The sequence below is a fragment of the Anolis carolinensis genome, chromosome 1 (genome assembly GCF_035594765.1).
Source record: "Anolis carolinensis isolate JA03-04 chromosome 1, rAnoCar3.1.pri, whole genome shotgun sequence".
Taxonomy (NCBI): Eukaryota; Metazoa; Chordata; class Lepidosauria; order Squamata; family Dactyloidae; genus Anolis; species Anolis carolinensis.
Window position 1 is genome coordinate 71,655,148 of NC_085841.1, and position 23,638 is coordinate 71,678,785.

A 23,638-nucleotide genomic window follows, 5' to 3' on the forward strand; every position below is an offset into this window, starting at 1 on the left:
ACCCACGGACTCAACTGAGTCGGACTCAACTGGACTTAATGTCAGGGGAAAACCTTTAACGTTACCTTATATTGTACAATAAAATTATTTACAGGTGAATAATTACCATCCAACTCAGTAGAACCGCTGATTAATAGTAATTAAGGATGCGAAAATCTCCAACTTTCTAGTTTTGTGAAGTTTGGTAAACCATGATAGAAATGGATCACAAATTTGTCATTTGAATTACGCATTCTTAGGAGACAGACAAATATGTCCATCTTGATTTCTCCCACAATCAAATTTTACAACTTTTTGGTAAATTCTAATAGAAAAAATTAACTGAAATAAAATACTTGCCTACTGCTACCACGTTTACAGTAGGACAAAGACTGGAAAATGCAGCAAGCAGACAACAAAGCTGCAACACAGTTTTTGGATTTCTCATAAGCAAATGCTGACTTTATACTTCTAAAATTATAAATGATTTGTATGAACAAGGAGCTCTTTCAAAGAAAAGCTAAAAGAATATGCAGCTATTAATGCCACATAATTCAACCCCTCACAATTTAAGTTATCAGTCAACAGCATCTGAATTCAAAGTCTTTTCTCACTGAACTATAACTGGGAGAGCTTGCAAAAGGGAGAGAGGAGTCAAGTTCAGCCTGGCATGCCTTTCTTTTCGCTTTTTTATTTTGAAATTCCATCCAGCTTCAATTAGCAAAGATTGCTAAACTCCTCCACACCCCAAACACACCTTCAGAGTAATCCACCTAGTTTCCTTCACCACCTCACTTTTCAAAATTCTGCAAAGAAGCTAAATAATAAACCTGAACATCTGGAATGGTACATGGTGTCTCCCACCAATTCATAACCCTGGAAGATAACCATTGTACTGTGATTATTTGTCATCTCCACTAATCTCAACAAATTTGTATAAGCCTCAGGGTAGCATATGAAGTATATGAAACAACTAATACGGCTCCTATGGATTACTGATTTAGCCCAATGAGGCCTCTTTTACACTGCCATATAAAATCCATATTATCTGCTTTGAATTGGATTATATGGCAGTGCGGACTCAGATAATTCAGTTCAAAACAGAAAATGTGGATTATCTGCTTTGATAATCTGGATTATATGGCAGTATAGGACTGGTCCATGAGGTCACGAAGAGTTGGAAATGACTAAACAACTGAGCAGCAATGGCAGTATAGAAGGGGCCTGAGAGTGGAAACCTTAGAAGAAAGGGTTGTAGATACAAGTTTCAGTTCTGAAAGAGAAAGCAGGAAATAAAAGGGTTGTGATGGTCATGGAGTATGAACTAGGGCTTTATCATCTTTAATTAGGTAACAGGATTTTAATTGTGTTGTCGTAGGCTTTCATGGCTGGAATCACTGGGTTGCTGTGAGTTTTCCGGGCTGTATGGCCATGTTCCAGAAGCATTATCTCCTGATGTTTTGCCCACATCTATGGCAGGCATCCTCAGAGTTTGTGAGGTCTGTTGGAAACTAGGCAAGTGGGGTTTATATATCTGTGTAATATCCAGGGCGGGAGAAAGAACTCTTGTCTGTTTGAGGCAAGTGTGACTGTTGCAATTGACCACCTTGATCAGCATTGAATAGCCTTGCAGTTTCAAAGCCTGGCTATTTCCTGCCTGGGGGAATCCTTTGTTAGGAGATGTTAGCTTTTCCTGATTGTTTCATGTCAGGAATCCCCCATTTTCAGAGTGGTGTTCTTTATTTGCTGTTCTGACTTTAGAGTTTTTAAACACTGTTAGCCAGATTTTGTTCATTATTGTGGTTTCCTCCTTTCAGTTGAAATTGTCCACATGCTTGTGGATTTCAATAGCTTCTCTGTGTAATCTGACATGGAGGTTGTTAGAATGGTCCAGCATTTCTGTATTTTCAAATAATACGTTGTGTCCAGTTTGGTTCATCAAGGGCTCTGCTATAGCTGACTCCTCTGGTTGGATTAGTCTGCAGTGCCTTTCATGTTCCTTGGTTTGTGCTTGGGCAATGCTGCATTTGGTGGTCCCTAAAGATTTTAATTTATAGATTTAAAAAGGAATTGAAAAGTTATGTCTCAGTAACACAATCTGTCCCAGATTTGGATTGACCTCCTTGTCATTGTTCCACATGCAGGTTAAAGATTATTATTATTATTATTATTATTATTATTATTATTATTATTATTTTGGAAGAATGTTGAAAACTCAAGGGGCTGAGCGTTGCAGAACTGTGCTGCACTCAGTCTTTGTTGTTCTTTTTATTAGCCATAACTTGCCTTAAATTTAAGCGTAGTTTAATTTTGTTTTTCACTTTAGTATTTGGAGTGCCAGCGTGGCTTGAGCATTGGACTATGACTCTTGAGACCAAGGTTTGAATCTCCATTTGGCCATGGAAACTAACTGGGTGTCTTGGATAACTCCATCGCCACTGTTAAATCGAAAATTAGGAAAAGGCAGGATGTAGATTTATCATTATCATTTTACAATCTCGCCAACAAATGGATAAGATTGTAAAATGCACTGTAGTCAAGTGCCATATCCGTACAATTGTTAAAGGTTTCTCCTTTAGTGAAGTGTAGACACTTTAAAAAGGAATCTTACCAAAAACAGTCTCCTATTTTTTTTTTTAGATAAACAGATATCCCCTTTAGTTTCCCATAGCAAAATCAATCTGATTAGTATATATCTATGATAGAAGGCGTTTTCTTGATGGTCTGAGCTTTGGAATGCTCTCCTTAGAAAGGCATCCATCAAAGGCATTTTATTTCCTCTGGCTTTTAAAGATATGTGACCTATTTTTCTAAAATATTTTTGATATTCTTTTTATAATGTTTTTGTGGAATTTTCTGTTCTTACAAAGTATTTTCTAATGTGATTCATATTTTATTGCAAGCCACCCTAGTGATGTTCTTAAAAGCAGACTAAAATCCTGATTAGAAATGAATGTGGGGATCCCATATGAGTGCGTTTATTTTTGTTTGAAAAATATTGGCGGTCAAGGAAACTTTCTAGCAAGCACTTCTGGACTGAACACTGAAAACAGCGACTTATAGCAGGAGACTGTGGGTGTGTTATGTGAGACATCTAGTGGCAACACAAGGCAAATGCAAAGCAAATGTCTTTGGATTTTGTCTCTCTGTGTTTATGCTCACCCACCTTGACCCTGCAGCAGAGGCAGGCTATAAATCAAAGTAACTAAACTGAATGTGAATTAATAGCCCTGTTTCTACAAGTTCACCATCTGCTTGACTTTACAGGATGCAATTAGTCTCACAAATGTCAAGAATAAGATAGCCTTATACTGGGAAAGATTATTCTCCAAGGCTACAAAAAGAAACTATTTACACTTGTGAAATGTCTGGAAGAAACAGAGTAGGGCTTCCAAATTTTAGTAACCTAGATCATAAAGTTGGAAGAGACCACATGGGCCATGTAGTCCAACCTTCTGCCATGCAGGAAAAGCACAGTCAAAGTACCGCTGACAGATGGGGTGCAGCTCTCAGAATTTGCCTCTTCCAACATGCCCAGGAGCTATAGCTCAAAAAGCAATTTTTCTAAGTACAGTATGGCATTATAATATAATGCCACTTTTCTTCCTCACCACTTGCTTAATAAAAACCTCTTGAATATGTACATTGTCCCACAAAGATGGCTGGTTATTAATTCCAGTCCTTCAACACAATTCCTTGGTCTGGAAAATCATAGCTCTTGGAAAGAAACTTTTAAAATATTAATCCATTGCAATTATTACATTAAAGTCATAGTTGTAAAAGGTCTTTAATTTCTCTCTACCTGTTTTATCAAGCTACAAGTTCCAGAATTCCATAACATTCAGCCATTGGGTGTTAGTGCTGTCAAATTCTATTAGTTCTATAGTATAGATCAGTGGTTCTTAACCTGTGGGTCCCCAGATGTTTTGGCCTTCAACTCCCAGAAATCCTAACAGCTGGTAAACTGACTGGGATTTCTGGGAGTTGTAGAACAAAGCACCTGGGGACTCACAGGTTAAGAACCACTGGATTAGATGTACTATATGTTGGGGATAGGATTCAGCACATTGGAGAGATACCTTTTTGGTCTATGTCATGGACCACTACCAAGATGTAAGGAAGTGACCTTGAGCTGGCATTGCAGGACAAGTCCAATGTTGGATCTAACCCTTTGTAGCTAACTTTCAGGACTTTTGTGATGTCAGCTGCACAGGGGCTGAGTATACTTCATTAAAAACAAACTATTAAGAGAGTCAATCTGTGTATTTGGTCTAGACAGGCATTAAGAGGGTTTTGGGGTTTTTTTTGGGGGGGGGTTGTTCTTTTGCTTTGAATCCCTTGAAGGTCTGAATTTGGAGTAGCTTGCAGACAGAGAAGGTGTTCAACCTTTCACACAAGGGCCATTTTCACAATGAAGCTGCTTTTCCTCCTACAGGTACCAGAATGGAATTGTTCCATGCTGTTGCAAGCAAAGGGAAAAAATAGAAAAGTATCTACACTGACCACTTAGTGCAAAGTGCCACTCAATGTGAAGAGGTGATCTGGGTTAACACAGGCCAAAGCTGCTTAACATGGCCCAGAACTGCATTAACATAAATCATGAGTTGCTCTGAATTCTTCCCAACTATCCCAAGTAATTTGCAACTTTGGGCACGTGTTTGGCCATTTCAAAAGGGAACAAACCACATCTCTTAAATGGCTATCCCATATTCCCTGGGCTCAGTTGGGGACACAGGATGGCATTATTTACTATTTACTGAGGCAACAAATCATGCTGGTCACTTGTTGCCCGAAGTGAGATCAGCCAGAGTAACAAAGTGATCAGGGAAGGGAGAAGGTGATTCCTCCCCTCCCTCCTCTTTCATCACTTTGGTGCCCCAGCTGTGACAAATGACCCGGCATCTGCAACTCTCACCAGCACTCTCATTTTACCCCTGAGTTTTAACAGTACCTGGAGGCCCACACCTTATTTCTCCCTGATCTATAACAATCTGCACTCCAACAATAACTACCCAATCAGTCTGCTTATGTATGTTTGGCAGGGATGAAGCAGAAGAGCTATGACTGTCAAGCTGTGTTGCTGAACTATGCAGTTGTTTCGGGACACAGAACACTTATGTGCAGATAACACTCAGCTCTACCTAATGCCAAGGAAGCTGTTCTGATTCTAAACCAGTGCCTATCATCTGTAATGGATTGGATGAGGGCAAACAAATTGAAACTTAATCCAGACAAGATAGAGGTGCTCCTGGTCAGTCAGAAAGCAGACCAGGGAATAGGGATCCATCCTGTGCTGGATGAGGTTACACTCCCGCTGAAGACACAGGTCCGCAGTTTGGAAGTCCTCAATGGCTGCCCCTCGACTCTGGAACTCCCTTCTTCCCAGCAAAGCCAGAATGGCCCCCTCCCTGCTATCCTTCTGGTGGAAGACTAAAACCTTTTTATTCAGGCATTCTTTTAAATATGAAGGTGTTTAAAATTAATTCAGGGGTGCTGCAGTTTTTAAATTTGAATTTTAATAGTTTTTAATTGGGAATTTTAAAATACTGTTTCTATTTAATCCTGTTTTAATGTTCGTATGTTTGTATATTTTAAATGGTTTTGCTAATGCTTTTATGTTAAGCCGCTTTGAGTTCCCTTCGGGGGAGATAGAGCGGAGTATAAATAAATATAGTAATAATAATAACAAATAATTCTCTAAGTTATCACACTGTAGACACCACTTTTAGACAGAATTCAAAGTGCTGGTGATGAACGTATAAAGCCCTACATAGTCCAGGTTGTTTGGAGGACTATACCATCTTGGATGAACCTGCCTATGTTTTGAGGTCTTCTGAGAAGGCCTCTTTTCTGTCTCATCATCCTCACAAGTACATTGGGTATGAATACAGGAAAGGGCCTTATCTGTAGCTTGTCGCTATCTCTGGAACTTCCTTCCCAGAAAGGTTCAACTGGCCATCTTACTTTCCATGAACAGGTAAGACTTCTTTATTCCAGCAGACTTTTGGGAACACATTTTTCAGGGGGGGAAAGCTTTGTACAAGTTGAGTATCTCTTATCCAAAATGCTTGGGGCCAGAAGTGTTTTGGATTTCTTGGGAATTTGGAATATTTACATATATAGTGTACGTAACGAGATATCTTTGAGATGGTGTCCAAGTCTAAACATGAATTTCATTTACGTTTCATATACACCTTATATAGGTAGCCTGAAGATAATACAGTATATGCAAAATATTGGTAAATATTTTGAATATAAAATGAATTTTGTGTAGACTAAACTATTAGAAAGAAAACATGTCACTATCTTAGCCACCCATGTGGATGTTTTGATTTCCAGATAAGAGGTGCTCAGCCTAGTGCAGACTATGATGTACTTTTATTGTTGTTATTGTTTGAATGTACTTTAACTGGCTTTACATTTTATGATATTATGACTGGGGTTGTTGTGTGTTTTCCGGGCAGTATGGCCATGTTCCAGAAGTATTCTCTCCTGACGTTTTGCCCACATCTATGGCAGGCATCCTCAGAGGTTGTGAGGTATATACTGCCCAGAAAATACACAACAACCCTGTGATCCCGGCCATGAAAGCCTTCGACAACACATCAATATTATGATTATTTTTCAACTTATGTGTGCTGGTGATGGTTAACTATGTATGTTTTAACTGTCGTACGCCACCCTAAGTCCCAAAGTGGGAAAATGGCAGGATACACATAAATGTAAATACGTTCAACAATAATGATACTTCTGGACTGGATTTGATGTTCAAAACACATTATAATACAGAACTTGGAAAGGTACTTTTGGCAGATAATAAAAGCTGTTATCTAAAATGTTCCTTTCCCACAAGCAGTGAAACTCTTTCCAAATACAAGATTGAGCCAGCAGTCCTTGCTTAGGAAAAACTCTGAGACAGCAGCTGCATGGAATACCTCCTAGGGGCAAATTTCTTACACCTGCCTCAATTATACTGCTGTGTCTTTAGAAGTACATTCCTGGACTGACCCTCATATGGCTGGGCACAGAGGGAGATGAATAAATGCATCTTAAACTAGCGCACAGTGGACTCTCCTTTCAACTAAAGTTTGAACAATGGGAGAGTGTATGGAGAAGAGATTCCAAAGAAAATCCTGTTTATTGAAATTGGATCACAAAAAAATCATTAATTATATTTTCCACAGGAATCTATAAACATGACTACTTTCCATGACTAAGTGGGGATTCAAATCCTTGTCTACGGAAGTGTAGTTCAACTTTCAAACCACTTCCCCATATTGGCTTTTATGCCAATTACGGTAATCTATGAATGTCAACCCGACCATTGCCTGGAGGTGCACCTACACTATAAAATCAATGCAGCTTGACACCACTTGAGCTTAATTGCCATGGCTCAGTGCTATGGAATCAGAGAAGTTGTAGTTTGGTGAGGCACCAGCATTCTTTGGCAGAGAAAGCTAATGATCTTGTAAAACTATAACTCCTACAATGCCACAACATTGAGCCATGGCAACTAAAGTGGAGTCACTATTAATTCTACTGCATAGATGTATCCTTTGACAGGGCTGTAGCGCAGCTGGTTAATAGCCAGCTGCAATAAATCACTACTGACCAAGAGGTCATGAGTTCGAAACAGCCTGGGTTGGAGTAAGCGCCCGACCATTTAATAGTCTTGCATGCTGTTGACCTATTGAGCTGTTGAGCCAAAAGACAGCTGCATCTGTCAAATAGGAATTTAGGTACCGCTTATGCAGGGAGGCTAATTTAACTAATTTATCTCCAGCAGTGTGTGGAAGAATGAAGAAGTATTGCATCAAGGCCTCGGTGTCACAAGTGGACGGTGAAGCAGTAGTTCCCTCTGTGGCCGGTATCGGGCATACCCTCATGAAGCCAGAAGCTGGAACGTTAAATTGCCTCTGTGTCTGTCTATATGTGTTTGTCTATATATGTCATATGTCTAATGGCATTGAATCTTTGCCATGTATATGTGCATTGTAATCCGCCCTGAGTCCCCTTCGGGGTAAGAAGGGTGGAATATAAATACTGTAAATTAAAAAAATAAATATCCTCACTAAAAAGAAGGATTTTTCAACAGTCAAGAGAGATTGATTCACAAGAAACTACCATTGAGATCAGTTGGACTTGCTTTCTCAGGTAAGGGAGTTGTAGTGTTGCAGCCCCAAACACTTAGGGCAGCCTTCCCCAATTTGCTGTTCTTCAGATGTTCTGAACTTCAATTCCTATTTATCACCCAATCTTGGTCAAGATAGCCGAGACTGATAGGAATGGCAATTAAGCTATGGAAGACTGTGACTGCATCTAGACTGACCATTTAATGCAGTTTGGGGCTAGCTTCAAACTGTGGCGGCCAGTCAACGAACTCCCACAAAAGTGTGTGAAAGAAAGTCCTTGACGTGTGTCATGAGGATCTTTCCATTTGGAATGATAAAACTGTCCATCCTACCAGACAAAGTAACAAACTTTCTTGGAAACTGAAGTTTACACCCCAACCTAAAGGTTGTCCAAATGTGCATCCACATTGTAGAATTAATGCAGTTTGGGACTATTTTCACTGCAATAGCAAGGAGCCCCCTGTGGCTCAATGAGTTAAACCCTTGTGTCAGAAGAACTGATGATCAGCGGTTCGAATCCAGGGAGTGGCATGAGCTCCCGTCTGTCAGCTCCAGCTTCCCAAGCGGAGTGTCCCCTGTGCAATATCTTTGCAGACAACCAATTCTCTCACACCAGAAGCAACTTGCAGTTTCTCAAGTCGTTCCTGACACAAAAACAACTGCAATGGCTCAGTGCCATGGAATCATGGGGAGAATAGTTTTACCAGATTTTTTGCCTTGCTTGTCAAAATGCCTCACCAAACTATTAATTCACAGAATTTCATAGCACTGAGCCATAGCAATTCAAGTGGCCTCAAACCGCATTAATTCTACAGTGTAAATGCATCCCAACACTTCTGAATATGAGCAAATATTTGACACAGAGCAGATTAATTGAGACTTCACAATCCTACGATTGGTTCCATCCAAAATTGAAAACAAAACATTCCCCCACTAATCCAGTTGGTTTCCGCTGAAGTATTTATCTTTGATCCACCCATGATCCTATAAACCCTGTGTTAATGCACTGGAGCTGGGTCCCAATGCAAGTCTGAGGGCTGGCGCTCTCCAGCTAAAACATTCCTTTTCTCTGCAGTGATTTATAGGCTTCGCAAGGCAAGGGGGGAGGGCAGAGGGGGCGGCCAGGCAGCGAAAAACCCAAGCAGAACTTGGGAGCCTCAGCAAATCAACCTGATCCAGGAAAATATCAGGAAAAGGCAGAAGGAGGAGTGGAAGGAAGAAAAGTTCTTTGAAAGAGATGCAGGTGTTTTAGCCATAGGCTCTCTCAGAACAGGACATTCCCGAATTATAGGAGAGCGCTCCAGCAGTCGCTCCAAAGGAACCAACGTCCTGCTAGGCTCTTCCAAGAAAAACAGATCTGAAGGAACTGAAAAAATGCATGGAGAAAAATAACACTATGTAACACGATTTTTTTTTCTGGGTTATAAATGTCATTTCCTAATTGGTTCAATCATAAAAACATGGAAAAAGTTTATTAAACTGCAAAAATACTTGGTTTTTGTGGGACATCCTGCAGCACTTTTTGTTATAGGTTTTCAATGAATAGCTCATCAAGTCTCAACCAATTCAGCATAGTTTGTGGCAGCCACAAAAATGAAGTTTCTGAGGTATAACAACTCCTTTCAAAGTAATTCAAAGTACTGCACAATTAAACAGGAATAACACTTTCAAACCAGGAACAGAATCTTTTTCAAATTCTGTTACTTAGTGTAATCCACACCCTGCCACATACTAAATGTGATTGAAGGCAGCTTTCCCAAGTCCTACATATATCCCAGATGTGTTAGGCTATAACTCCCATTCTCCCCAACCAACATGCAAAACTATATGTTGCTGAAGGCTTTCATGGCCGCAATCACTGGATTGCTGTGAGTTTTCTGGGTTGCATGGCCATGTTCCAGAAGCATTCTCTCCTGATGTTTCACCCACATCTATGGCACACATTCTCAGAGGTTGAGCCGTCTGTTGGAAACTAGGCCAGTTGGGTTTATATATCTGTGGAATGTCCAGGGTGGGAGAAAGAACTCTTGTCTGTTTGAGGCAAGCCTGACTGCTTCCTGCCTGGGGGAATTCAGACAAGAAATAATAAGGGCCAGTTAACACTTCATAGCAAAGGATTCCCTCAGGCAGGATGCAGCCAAGCTTTGACGCTGCAAGGCTATTCAGTGCTAATCAAGCTAGCCAAGTACAACAGTCGCACTTGCCTCAAACAGATAAGAGTTCTTTCTCCCACCCTGGACTTTACTCCACAGATATATAAACTCAACTTGCCTAGTTTCCAACAGACCTCACAACCTCTCAGGATGCCTGCCATAGATGTGGGTGAAACATCAGGAGAGAATGCTTCTGGAACATGGCCATACAATCTAGAAATCTCACAGTAACCCAGCTGTAGTTTGGTGAGGTACCACATTCTTGACAGAGAAAGCTAAAAACCATGGCTCAGACTCATAGGACTTAATAGTTTTACAAGATTTCACTTTCTCTGCTGAACAGTGCTGGTACCTCAACAAACTACAACTCCCATGATCACATAGAGTTTAGCCATGGAAGCTAAAAAGGCATGCCAGACTGAAATAATTTTACAGTAGTTTCAGGGGATCTCCTTCCGAGGAAGCCATCCCCTTAGTTTTGCAGCAGACTTCACCTCAGCTGTCAAACAAGGGGCCCTGGGGCAAACATTGCAGCCAGAATTCCTGCCCTTGACTGCAAGCTCAACTTGTATCAACACATACAGCTGCTACTTGCTCTTCCATCCCTGCAAGGCAGAAGAAGTCAAGGCAGAAACAGATCACAGGGCACAAGAGACAAGGATCAATGAGCAAAATCCAACCCCAGGAAAGTGGCTCTCCAACCTGCCTAGCCATGGAGCCACTGGTGGTGCAATGGGTTAAACCCTTGTGCCGGCAGGACTGCTGACAGACAGGTCAGTGGTTCGAAACTGGGGAGCAGGGTGAGCTCCTGTCTGTCAGCTCCAGCTTCCCATGAGGGGACATGAGAGAAGCCTCTCACAGGATGGTAAAACATCCAGGCATCCTCTGGGCAGCATCCTTATAGATGGCCAATTCTCTCACACCAGAAGCAACTTGCCATTTCTCAAGTCACTCCTAACACGGGGGAAAAAGCCATGGTCCCATCTACATTCTCTTATCATGGCGTTGAACTGGATTATATGACTCTACACTGCCAGATAACCTGGGAGAAAAAGACAATCTGGGATCATAAAGGGCAGTGTAGATCCTGCCTGAGAGGGTTTTTCACAGAAGGGGGGAGGGTTGGGGGGGGGGGAAGCAGAAATCTATTCAAAGATAAGTGGTTTCATGCAGGCAAAGGGGTTTCAAAGGAAATAGGCGGGATGTCAGATTTCCAAGAGATAACATGTGTTGGGCTGCCTGTAGACTTTAAATTAGGGGATATTGTTGCTCCCTAATTTAGTATCTTGGTACCTTAGAAGTAAGCCCCACTAAAGTCAAAGGGGTTTACTTGTAATGCTAATCAAGGTGATTAATTACAACATCCACACTGGCCCCCAACAGACAAGAGTTCTTTCTCCCACCCTGGACCTTCCACAGATATATAAACCTCCCTTGCTTAGTTTTCCAATATACCTCACAACCTCTGAGGATGCCTGCCACAGATGTGGGCAAAACATCAGGAGAGAATGCTTCTGGAACATGGCCATACAGCCCAGAAAATGCACGACAACCCAGTCATAAGACTGCACTGCAAGGCACTTGCTTTCCATTTTATACTGGAAGCGGGCGTTGGACCAGGTTTGTAAGTTACATAGCCACCTACAAATAGCTTGGAGAAGTTACTTTTTGGGGAAATTCAGGATTCACAATCCCCAACCAACAAAGACTAGTAGACTGCATCTGCACTGTGGGAGAATGACTGCAGTTTGAGATTAACTGCCCAGCGAAGGTGAAGAGCTTGCAAAACTACACTTCCAACATCCCAAAACACCCAGTCCTGGCTGTTCAGGTGGGGGGACCAAACTGTATTCATTCTACAGTGTGGATGCACCCCAAAACGAACTTTTGGAGCCCTATATACTTCAGAAATACAAGCACGCTCCAAAGTGGCATCTGCACCAGGCATGGGCCAAGTTGGGTTCTCCCTCCAGATGTTTTGGACTTCAACTCCCAGCATTCCTCACAGCCTCAGGCCCTTTCCGCTTAAGCGGCTGAGGGGGAAAAGGAAGGGGCCTGAGGCTGTGAGGAATGCTGGGAGTTGAAGTCCAAAACACCTGGAGGGAGAACCCAACTTGGACCATGCCTGGTCTACACTGCACTATTAATACGGTTTGGCACCACTTAGAAGCTCCTATAGAATCCCGAGAGTTGCAGTTTGGTGAGGCACCAGCTCTTTTTGGCAGAGAAGGCTTTGTAAAACGACATCTCCTAGGATTCCCTAGCATTGAGCCGCAGGGACCTAGAGCCAAAGGGAGCGTACCTGGTGCCGCCGGGGAGGCCAAGTGGATCAGGAGCGCCAGGAGCCCGAGAGCCGCCCAGGAGGAGAGCCCGGCGCCCCGCGGAACCAGCGCAGAGGCGTCCATGGAGCCCGAAGGAGCGGCGGAGAGGAAGAGCGCGAAGGCAAGCGGCGCCCGGTCAGCCTTCTCTGGGCAGCAGCAGCAGCAGAGCTCAGCCCCGTCGGTGCTCGCCGCCGCGCCTCTTCATCGCCCGCTGCCCTCGCTCGCTTCGCTCCTCTCGCAGCCCCAGCGCGCTTTCTCGCGGCCCCCGGTCCCCCCCTGGTGGCCAAGCGCGGTATTGTATCCTCGGCCAAGGGGTGTCCCACCCAGAGGGAATCATAGAATCGTACAGTTGGAAGAGACCACAAGGGCCATCTAGTCCAACCCCCTGCCATGTAGGAAAAGCACAAAGTGTCCCTGACAGATGGCCAAAGCCTCTGTTTAAAAGCCTCCAAAGAAGGAGCCTCCACCACACACCACTGCTGAACAGTTCTCACAGTGGGGATGTTCTTCCTAATGTTCAGGTGGAATCTCCTTTCCTGAAGTTTGAAGCCCTTGTTCTGCGTCCTAGTCTCCAGAGGAAGCAGAAAACAATCTTGCTCCCTCCTCTCAATGACTTCTCCTCACATGGCCATCATGTCACCATATAATCCAGATTCTCAAAGCAGATAATCCACATTATCTGCTTTGAACTGGATTTTATTTTGCAGTGTCGATCCAGCCTTAGTCCAATGCTGGGGCCACAAAAAATTAGGTAAAAGTAAAGGTTTCCCCAGGAGTCTCTGATGGCTCAGTGTTTTAAAGCGCTGAGCTGCTGAACTTGCAGACTGAAAGGTCCCAGGTTCAAATTCGGGGAGTGTAGTGAGCACCCATTCTTAGCTCCAGCTTCTGCCAACCTAGCAGTTCGAAAACATACAAATGTGAGTAGATCAATAGGTACCACTCCAGCAGGAAGATAACGGCGTTCCATGCAGTCATGCCGGCCACATGACCTTGGAAGTGTCTATGGACAACACCAGCTTTTTGGTTTAGAAATTGAGATGAGCACCAACCCCCAGAGTTGGATACGACTGGACTTAACATCAGGAGAAACCTTTACCTTTACCTAAAGGTTTCCCCTGACGTTAAGTCCAGTCGTGACCAACTCTAGGGGTTGGTGCTCATCTCCATTTCTAAGCTGAAGAGCCGACGTTGTCCATAGACATCTCCAAGGTCATGTGGCCGGCATGACTGCATGGAGCACAACATTAAATCTGGTAGCAACAATGTGCAATGTTTATAGCGGACACTGCAGGAAATATTTAATCTGTACTTCATAAAAAGGGGAAATCGGCTTGTTTAGCAAGCCTTGCAAATGTTGTTATTATCCGTTAATGTTTGATTTTATACCTATTTCATATACATGCATACCCAGGGTCATGTAAAAATTACTTTGGAGAAAAGTGGCCATGAGCGGAAAACGTTTAAGAAGCCTTACTTTAGCGTGACTAAAGAAAATGGACCATACAGTCACATTGGAGAACCTAGAGGTTCTTCCAGAGGACATTTTTAATCAAATCCATGGATAATCAAATCCGCAAAAGTCAAATCTGCAAACGTGGGGGACAATTGTACTTAGGATTCCTCAGCACATTCTGCATTAGAGTTCTCTGGCAAGGAAGCCTACGCTTATCTCCAAACTATAGATCCCAGGAGGATTCCATAGGACAGTTAAAGTGATATTAAGAGTGCTATAAATGTGTGATGTGGCTACAGCAGGCATGGGCAAACTTAGGCCCTCCAGGTGTTTTGGACTTCAACTCCCACCATTCCTACAACCTACCAGCCTCAGGCCCTTTCCTTTTCCCCCTCAGCCACTTAAGCGGCTGAGGGGGAAAAGGAAAGGGCCTGAGGCTGTGAGGAATGGTGGGAGTTGAAGTCCAAAACACCTGGATGGGAGAGCCCAAGTTGGTCCATGCCTGGGCTACAGTCTCAGTCCAGCACTATAACCACTACACACACTGCCTCTTTTGTATTGGGCAGCATTAAGAAATGAAAGGTCCTCCCCCTCCTTTGCTCACTCTCTGAGACAATATGGTCAAGAATTCTCTGGCCGCCACCTCCGTTTCTGTAATGTGAGGAAAAGTTGGACGAGTTCTTCAGATTCCTGTGTCCTCGACCCTTTCCAGTTCTAACCCAACAGCGCCAGTGACTTCGGAGCCTGTTTTTCTCTTAGAAATTAATTCCATGCATCTCAAGTCCCTTTTTTTCTGTCATAAGGCAGGGCTGCTGTGACCACCAAATGCAGTAGCAAACAGAAACTCAGTAGGGTCTGCCCACAAAAATACATCGCTGGCAATTTCTTTTTTAAAAACGTGTTTATTTAAACTCCTGGTTCCCATTTTTGTTTTTAACAAAGCCTTTTTTCCAATCTGAGCCCACAGATGTTTTACTGCAGTTGCCATCAGTGGCACTTATTAAGTACAATGGGTTTTTTTGTATTGTTTCATCTCAGTTCAACTTTCTTTGCATTGTTTATTGCAGAGACATTGCTGAAACCCAACACTACAGTCTATATTTCTACAGCCCTCCTTCACCATCCTCCCAATGCCTTCCAGGCAGACAGAGGATGAGGACAAAAAGGAGGACTGGGCAAATGTAAATAGTAAAAATTAGCCTCATTATTAGTGGCTTTGTTAAGTGTTAAGTTTTATTAATTCTTTTAATACTTTTGTTCATCCAATGGGAAAGGGTGAAAGAGAGGTTCTCCAAAAATATAACAATAATGTATACTCTTTGATAATGGTTGTATTGGGAAATTAATTTTTTTTCTGTGTCAGGAGCAACCTGAGTCGCTTCTGGTGTGAGAGAATTGGCCGTCTGCAAGGACGTTGTCCAGAGGACGCTCGGGTGAGCAGGGTGGGGTATAAATGTTGTAAATAAATAAATAAATAAATAAATAAATAAATAAATAAATGTTTTTACCATCCTTGTGGGAGGCTTCTCTCATGTCCCTGCATGGAGCTGGAGCTGATAGAGGGAGCTCATCCACGCTCTCCCCGGGTGGGATTCGAACCTGGCAGCCTTCAGGTCAGCAACCCAACCTTCAAGTTGCAAGGCTTTAACCCACTACTCCACCTGGGGCTCGGGAAATTAAATATCCATAGGTGAATATCTTCCCATTTCAGTGCCCTCCTTCATGTGATGTGCAACATACTTTACAAGTGATGCTTTAGCTGGGAATTTGGGAAGCAAGGATTTTAACCAACCTGATCACTACAATGTCACAACAAACCATGGCAACTTAATACCCTTTCTATTGCAACTGTTACACACAGATAGTTGCATCTATCAAGTAGGAGATAAGGTACCACTAATAAAAAAAGTGGGGAGGCAAGATTAACTAATTTACGACCTGGTATGAGGAAGTGCCGTCAGTGTGGATGATGAAGCAGCTGCTCCCCCCTGTGGCCAGAATCGAACATCCCCTCAGAAGAAAGTTAACTTGCCTCTGCGTGTGTGTCTCTCAGTCTCTGTTTGATGTGTTTATGGGCATTGAATGTTTGCCCTATGTGTGTTATAATGTGATCCGCCCTGAGTCCCCTTCGGGGTGAGAAGGGCGGAATATAAATACTGTAAATAAATAAAATAAATAAACATCCCTCCCCTTGCTTCTGTGTCTCAGCATCTGCTGCTTGAGTCAACCACCTCATTCTACCCAGTGGTCAGACTGGGCCTACCTTGAACATTCTTGCCACACCATCAGATTCCCATCCTGTCTTTCTGATGTATATTAGATACTAGAGACTTCTGGTGTACATTAGTTATTTCTGCTGCATACTGCTCTGGGACTTCCTAGCCAGTGCTCATTAAAGAATGCCCAATGCACATTGGTACCCTGATGCATCAAGGCTATGGCACATCAGTCACTTCACCAGCCACCACAACTTAACAGCCCTTCATACATTGTAACATCATGGCTGCCCCCAGATGAATATGTGTATTGCAAAATAATTACTTCAGTTTTGCCTACAAGTGAGGCCATTGACAAAGACATATGCCCCAGGCAGAATGCCAGACTGATTCAGTAAAAAAAAACATATCAACATAATAACATTATTGAGAAAAACGTGCTGAACTGATACATAGTGGCATGCTCACTTGCCTCGAATATCATACACCACAGTCAAACCTCATTTGCAAAGAGTGAGAAAAGGTTGAGCCACTTCCCACTTGGGTGGGATACATTTTTGACAGCCTCCGCAGACCTCAAAGAGTGCATGTGTGTGTGCCTTCATGCTTCCTGTCAACCTAGGGTGATCCTGTGCACCTCACAGGGATTTCTTATGCAAGGAATACTCAGAAGTGGCTTTGCCATTCTTTCCTCTACATTCTAAAAAAAAGAAGAAGCTAACAACACCTGTTATCCTTGACTGTCTCCCCTCCAAGTACTTACCAGAGCTAACCCTGCTTAGCTTCCATGATCAGGCAGGATCTGGTATCTTTCAGGTTCTAAGCTGCCTAAAGGGGTCAGGGCAAAAATCATAACCAACTTACCATAAGGTCCACCCAATAACAAATTTGGCTCTCTTTTAAAAGCCAAATTATTCACAGAAAAAATACATACAATTATATTTTTCTCCTCCAGTCTCCCTGAATCTCAACTATAACAACCACAAAAGCTTGTTTGGGGGCGTTGATAATGATTAGAAGAGGAGTGGCATCACCAGGGCAGGATTTAGAGGCAAAAGTCCAGTGTCCCACCCAAAAGTAGAAGTGAGATTCGCCCATCCCAAGTCATGTGGCAAGGCTGAGTCGTCATGTTTTGAAATAAGTGAATTCATATATGTTACTATATTTTTTAAATTAACCGTAAGCATTTATTATGGAAACTGTTGTTGAAATAGCCCATGAATGATGTCCAGATCAAGTGGAAGATGTCAAGAGTTGGATTTTATTACAGTTTTTCTCCTATTTCACTAGAATCCAGAGGGACAATGCCAAGGAAACATTTCTTCTAGATCTGCCTGGTAGCATGTATGATTTTACTTGCCCATGCCGTGCAGCTTTGCAGCAGCATAGAAAATAACAGAAACAGCTTCACTAAGACCTTGACTACAGATAAATAAGCATATCTATAAGTTGTGATGGAACTATAGACCAAACCAAAACTGGCACCATGTATGTAATGGTAAACATTATTACAAAATTTGGAGATGAAAACAGTACTTTACCTATGATAGTAAACTCAACATCCACAGTGCAAAAAGAGTGCTGGGTGCAGTTGACAATGTCTGCAGAATACAATTAAAACCAAAGCATCTTGATGTCTTTTCCTGTATGTATCCCTTTTGGTCACAGATGGAACTGCCAAACAGCTGCTCCCAACAATATACTACTAATATGAAGTTATGAAGAGCAAGATGTAACAGTAGCAGTTTTAATTATCTTTTTTCCTATTTATTTTTAAAAATAACTTTATCCTTGATTAAAGCCCATGTTGCTAACTGCCTGTTTTCTACTGCACATTTTATTTTTCTACTGCACCAAATGTGTCCAGCTGCATAACAAAATACAACATGTTCCCTGTATTTCTATGATAGGTATCTGCTATTTCTTTTAGCCACATCAGACAAAAGGAATTTTCTAGGTTCTCCAGAATGACTTTATGGTATTCTTCAGCTAGAAGTTCTTCATTTCAATAGGAATCACTATTGCCTGCAGCTTCACATATCCGTGTCAAGTGGATACAAGGGTTGTAATGTAATACCTGTAAAGGAAGGACATATGTTTGCATTTGTTTATTCACTGGTACACTGTGGTATATTTTCTTCCTTATCTTTAAAAAACAAGTCAATTCAATATTATAAGGAAGCCATGGTTGTGTGCAAACCTATATAAAGTACATTAATTAGTTTAAATAATGTAAAGGCTGTCGACTAGTCAGCTAAAATTTCTATAATCCACTTGATCACTTGAAAGGTTTTTGTGTGGTTTCCCTCACCACCACAACCCACTTAAGAGTTCCCATTATTTCTAGGGAAACAGACTTGAAAGGTTTAAGAGTGGAATAATCAATCTATTGAGCATCTTTGAAATTGCTTACCTTTGTCAACTTTCTGCCCTTAAAGAACATCTGAAGAGAGTTGGGTGGGAGAGAGAATGACAAATGGAATTCATCACAGAATGGAAATATGCAGCAAATCAGTCCGGGTGCCATGTTTCAATAAGCACAGACTTGTAGCCATGGTTATGTGGAATTTGTTTTGCTCCATGTACCTTAGTTTTGCCAGTAGCAGGGTGTGTGATGAAGAGAGGAACATCAAAACACTCCCCTAATTTAGAAAGACTCTTTGAAATGGTGGAATAGTCAGAAAGGGAAGGCATATCCCAACCTTGTGCTACTCACTGCCTCTGTTAGATTTCTCTTCTTGATTATTAATTCAATTTTCATGATATAATGAAAAAATGATTTATCTGTATTATCTGTGTTCTTCTAACATTGTCCTAAATATGTTTCTCTTTTCCAATGGGGAAAATGCTCCCATTATCTCAGACAGGAACTGGATTAAATTCATATTCAGATGATTTTCAGATGTGACACAGCTGTGTGCGCCAACATTTATATTACATTTGCTTTCTTCTGGATGTCATTCTATTATCATATACTTCCAGAAAGACTTACTGTCTGCCTTGCTGGTTTGTCTCCATTTATATATGATCATACAATGTGACATGCCAAAAAAAATGTAACTATCTACAAATATATTTGTCTGCGCCCTGTTATTAGATCTAACAACCCTGAATGCAGAACTTTTTCCAAGCATTTACAGGTTCCCTAGGCATTCAAATTTGAGCTCAGCTGAAAGGTCAGGATGGCCCCACAGCTCAATGGTAGTACAGATTATTTGCCAGCACTAGTCTCACTTTGGTTCCAAAGCATCTCCTGATATTGGTAATAAAACATCCTGTGTTCTCCCTGGAAAGCTGCAGCATGTCAAAGTAGAAAATATTGAGTTGGATGAGCCTATGTGTTGATTTAATCCATTTTCAATGACATGCAGGGTTCCTCTTATTTTACTAATGGAAGGATACTTCAGGATAGTGGGGGGTGGCTAGCTGCCCTGAGTACCCTAGGGGAGAAGGGCAGGGTAGAAATATCAGAAATAAATAAATAAATTTTACAGCACTGACTACACTGGATTTTCAGAAAGCCATGACTGCATAGCAGTTTGAGTGTTGGGGTAGATACTCTGAGAAACTATGGTTGCAATCCCCACTTAGCCATGAAAATCCATAGGGTAACCATAGACAAGTAACACATTCTTTCAGCATTAGAGGAAAGGAAGAACAAATATTTTTTTTGAATCAGTCATGCCAAGAAAGATCTCTGAGGGCCTACTACACAAGCCCTAAAATGTAGAAGAAACCAGGATAAAGGGCTAAATGATGTTTAAGGAAAATGCATACTGATTTGAATTAGCAGCTGAAAAACATGTGTTAAAAAGTGCTTTGAACTCCATATTCACATGACTGTGTATCCCTGCACTCAAGAAAAACACATAACTTTGTTCCTATACACTGGTGTGGACTGCTCCAACACATGTGCACATGTTAAAATCCTGAAACAGCTGATGAGGGCTGTAAACAAATGGAGTGATGGACACAAAGATGGCTAAATGGAAGCACAGTTGGAAAGCAATTACAATGAGAACTCTCTGTAATCATTCCTTTATTCTGATATTTATTAAATTAAACAGAGCTTGAATTTGCAAGAGGGTGAGGAGAGATAATAAGAAATCGGCTTGTGTCCACATTTAGATATCCGAATCAGCACATATGAGGTCCAATGCATCTCAGAGATTCAATTTTTTAAAAAGTAAACTTCTGCCAGAGGTCCTCTGTACATCTTGTAGATTTCTAAAATCCACTACAAACGAAGGTGTCAGGGTACTGAAGGAGCATTTACCAGGACTTACAGCTCAGTGATTGTACCCACAGTTTTTTACCCCACTTTTTTGACCTGGATTATGATGCTGTGTAGAAGTGCCCTGATAGAGTTGCCTTGAGTTGGAATCATCTTAAAGGAACATAACAATAACACTGCCCTAAAACCTTGTATTGTTTCAAGAAAGTTGTTTTGAAGATGGTGTGAGGGGAAAAGCCCTTGGCTTGATTACAGAACCTCTGAATGCTTACTTATTGAGATGAGTATGTTGGAGACTATGTACTTCAACACCATATATCTGCCTACATGATTTTCTTCTGATCAACTTTGGTCACTGTTGATTTGGCATGGGCAACCCTAACTTTCATATTCTATTATATACCTTTACTCTTCAGGATCTTGTTTAGTCTCTTCATAGCTGCAATTTCAAGTCCGAGACTTCTGGTTTCTTGACTGCTGTCCCCATTCTGCATGGGATCCTTGGTGTCCTCTTTCTTGGGCACTGGAATGTTTGCTGAGCACTTCCTATCTATGGGCCATTGTTTTGTTTTCCATATTTGTTGACAATGTTAGTTACATTCTTTCTTTACAGTCTTTATAGTTTGAATGGGTTCAAATTATGGAAAGGAGATTCCACCTTAACATTAGAAAGAAGATTGTGAGAGCTGTTCAATATGGAACTCTCTGCCTCGGAGTGTGGTGGTTCTTCTTCTCTGGAAGCTTTTAAACAAAGGCTGAATGTCCATCTGTCAGGGGTGCTTTGTGCTTTTCCTGTATGACGCGGTTGAACTGAATGGTCCTTGCTGTGTCTTCCAATTTTATGTTGGCATGCCATCTGTTACTGGTAATTTATTTCTTCCAATTGTTCTGAATGTAGCTCCTACTTCATTTTCTAGAACTGTAGGTTCATCTTCAAGTGGTTCTTCCTTTAGTGAATCTATCATCCTTTCAACTCTTTTATATAGTTCTTCAATTTATTGTTTCCACCTTCTGTTTGTTCATGTAATGTCTTCCTCTGATGGTTGTATAGCTTTCCCAGTTTGGTTTGAAATCCCTTTGATTTTTCAGTCTTTATGGAAGAGGCCTCTTATTCTTCCTTTTTTGTTTTCATCTTCGATTTCTCTGCATTGATCATTATAGCAGTTCCTTTTCTCCTTACACAAAAGTCACTGAACATTTGCATTTAGTGTTCTGACTCTTATTGCTATCACTTTAGCTTCTCATCTGTGCTTAACAGCTTGAAGAATTTCATCCATCATCAATAAAATAAAGTCCTTAGTTCTACTAAAATTCTAAATGCACTCACTATAACACAGAGCTTATAATGACCGTAGCACAAATTTTGGATAACTACTTTCAAACTTCTCTGCAAACTGAGGATTCTGGCAGCTCAAAATAACATTTCCAGGCTCTGCTACAGTACTAATGCCTTTGAGCACAGCAAGATCTCTGCAGGAACACACACAAAAATGTTCTGCTACTGACCCTGGTTCAGCACCCAAAGTCATTGACAAAACATGATTGCAAAATATAAGTATGAGATATTGGTGGTTGTTCAAGAAGTGAAATAGATTCAAAACAATAGGTTTTCTTTGTTTGTTTCTCTAAATCAGTGTTTCTCAGCCTGGGGGTTGAGACCCCTGGAGGGGGGGTCGTGAAGGGATGTCAGAGGGGTGAACAAAGACCATCAGAAAACACATATTTCTGATGGTCTTAGGAACCCCTTTGGCAGAGAACGCTGGAGATCTTTTCTCCTGTCTTTCTCTTCCTTTTTGGAAATAGATGGTGAATTCTCCCATCAAAAGCCTAATTTGCCCAATTCTATCACTGATGGGGTTCAAGGAGCTCTTTGGTTGTAGGTGAACTATAAATTCCAGCAACTACAATTCCCAAATGTCAATGTCTATTTTCTCCAAACTCCACCAGTGTTCACATTTGGGCATATTGAGTATTCGTGCCAAGTTTGGTCCAGATCCATCATTGTTTGAGTTCACAGTGCTCTCTGGATGTAGGTGAACTACAACTCCAAAAGTCAAGTCCAATGCCCTCCAAACCCTTCTAGTATTTTCTGTTGGTCATGGGAGTTCTGTGTGCCAAGCTATTCAATCTATTGTTGGTGGAATTCAAAATGCTGTTTGATTGTAGGTGGATTATAAATCCCAGCAACTACAACTCCCAAATGACAAAATCAACCCCCTCAACCCCACCAATATTCAAATTTGAGCATATCAGGTATTTGTGCTAAATTTGGTCCAGTGAATGAAGATCCATCCTGCATATCAGATATTACATTACAATTCATAACAGTAGCGAAATGACAATAATGAAGTAGCACCAAAAATAATTTTATGGTTGTGGGTCACCACAACATGAGAGTCGTGGCATTAGGAAGGTTAAAACATCCAGGTTTTGCAATTAGCTAGACCTTTATCTAAGTAAAGAATCTCAAAAAAGAAAAAATAATTTCCTCTATTAAAGGACATTCTTAAAATTGTCTATATTTGAATTAATTGATGTATGCAAATGAAAAATGACCTTCACCCAAACAAACGCAGATAGCAATGTAAATCTGTTGAGATACTGTTTCTTAAAAAATTGTGGAGCAAGCAAGATTGAATGCTTCCCAATAGCCAAGGATTTGAATGGTCTGTCAATGGCCTGTCTGGTGTTTATATTAACTCCGCCAAGGGTGCAAAGGGAATCGTTTTTGGAAGGTCTGCCGTCCAAAGGCATGGTTCACATTTGCAGTCATTGCCAAGTGCAAGCACAACAACAGCATTCCACTTGATGCTGACGTTTCCATAAATTACACTTCTGGGTGAATGATACAAACCAGTTGTTCCCTGAAAGTTATGTGGAATGCAGTCATAGTTTGGTCAGCAGATAGGACCATGCCAAAACACTGTGGTTCCACCCACAAGCCTTACTGAAAGAAATAAACAGAGGTGGCATAGCCTTGGCATAGTCTGGTACTACTTCCTTCAAAAAAAAAAACAACCACAGCCCACTGCTGATTCTCAAAAGAAATACTGGCTGATTTAAAAGGCTTAATTGCACAATTTTAGAAGTTTGAAATAACTGATGGTCTCATAGCACATGCAATTCTGCTCATGTTAGAATAACTGTAAG

At 41.5% G+C, this 23,638-nt stretch overlaps 1 protein-coding gene across 2 annotated transcripts in view; it reads right to left on the reverse strand.

Moving 5' to 3' along the window:
• fndc1 (fibronectin type III domain containing 1) overlaps positions 1-12,769 on the reverse strand; it is a 110,879-nt gene extending 98,110 nt beyond the window's left edge. For both annotated transcript variants that reach the window (XM_062976700.1, XM_062976698.1), the window contains exon 1: positions 12,567-12,769. In XM_062976700.1, the coding sequence (XP_062832770.1) occupies positions 12,567-12,669 (103 nt within the window). In that variant the 5' untranslated portion in view covers positions 12,670-12,769. The remainder of the gene's footprint in view (positions 1-12,566) is intronic.
• Between the last annotated feature and the right edge of the window lie 10,869 nt (positions 12,770-23,638).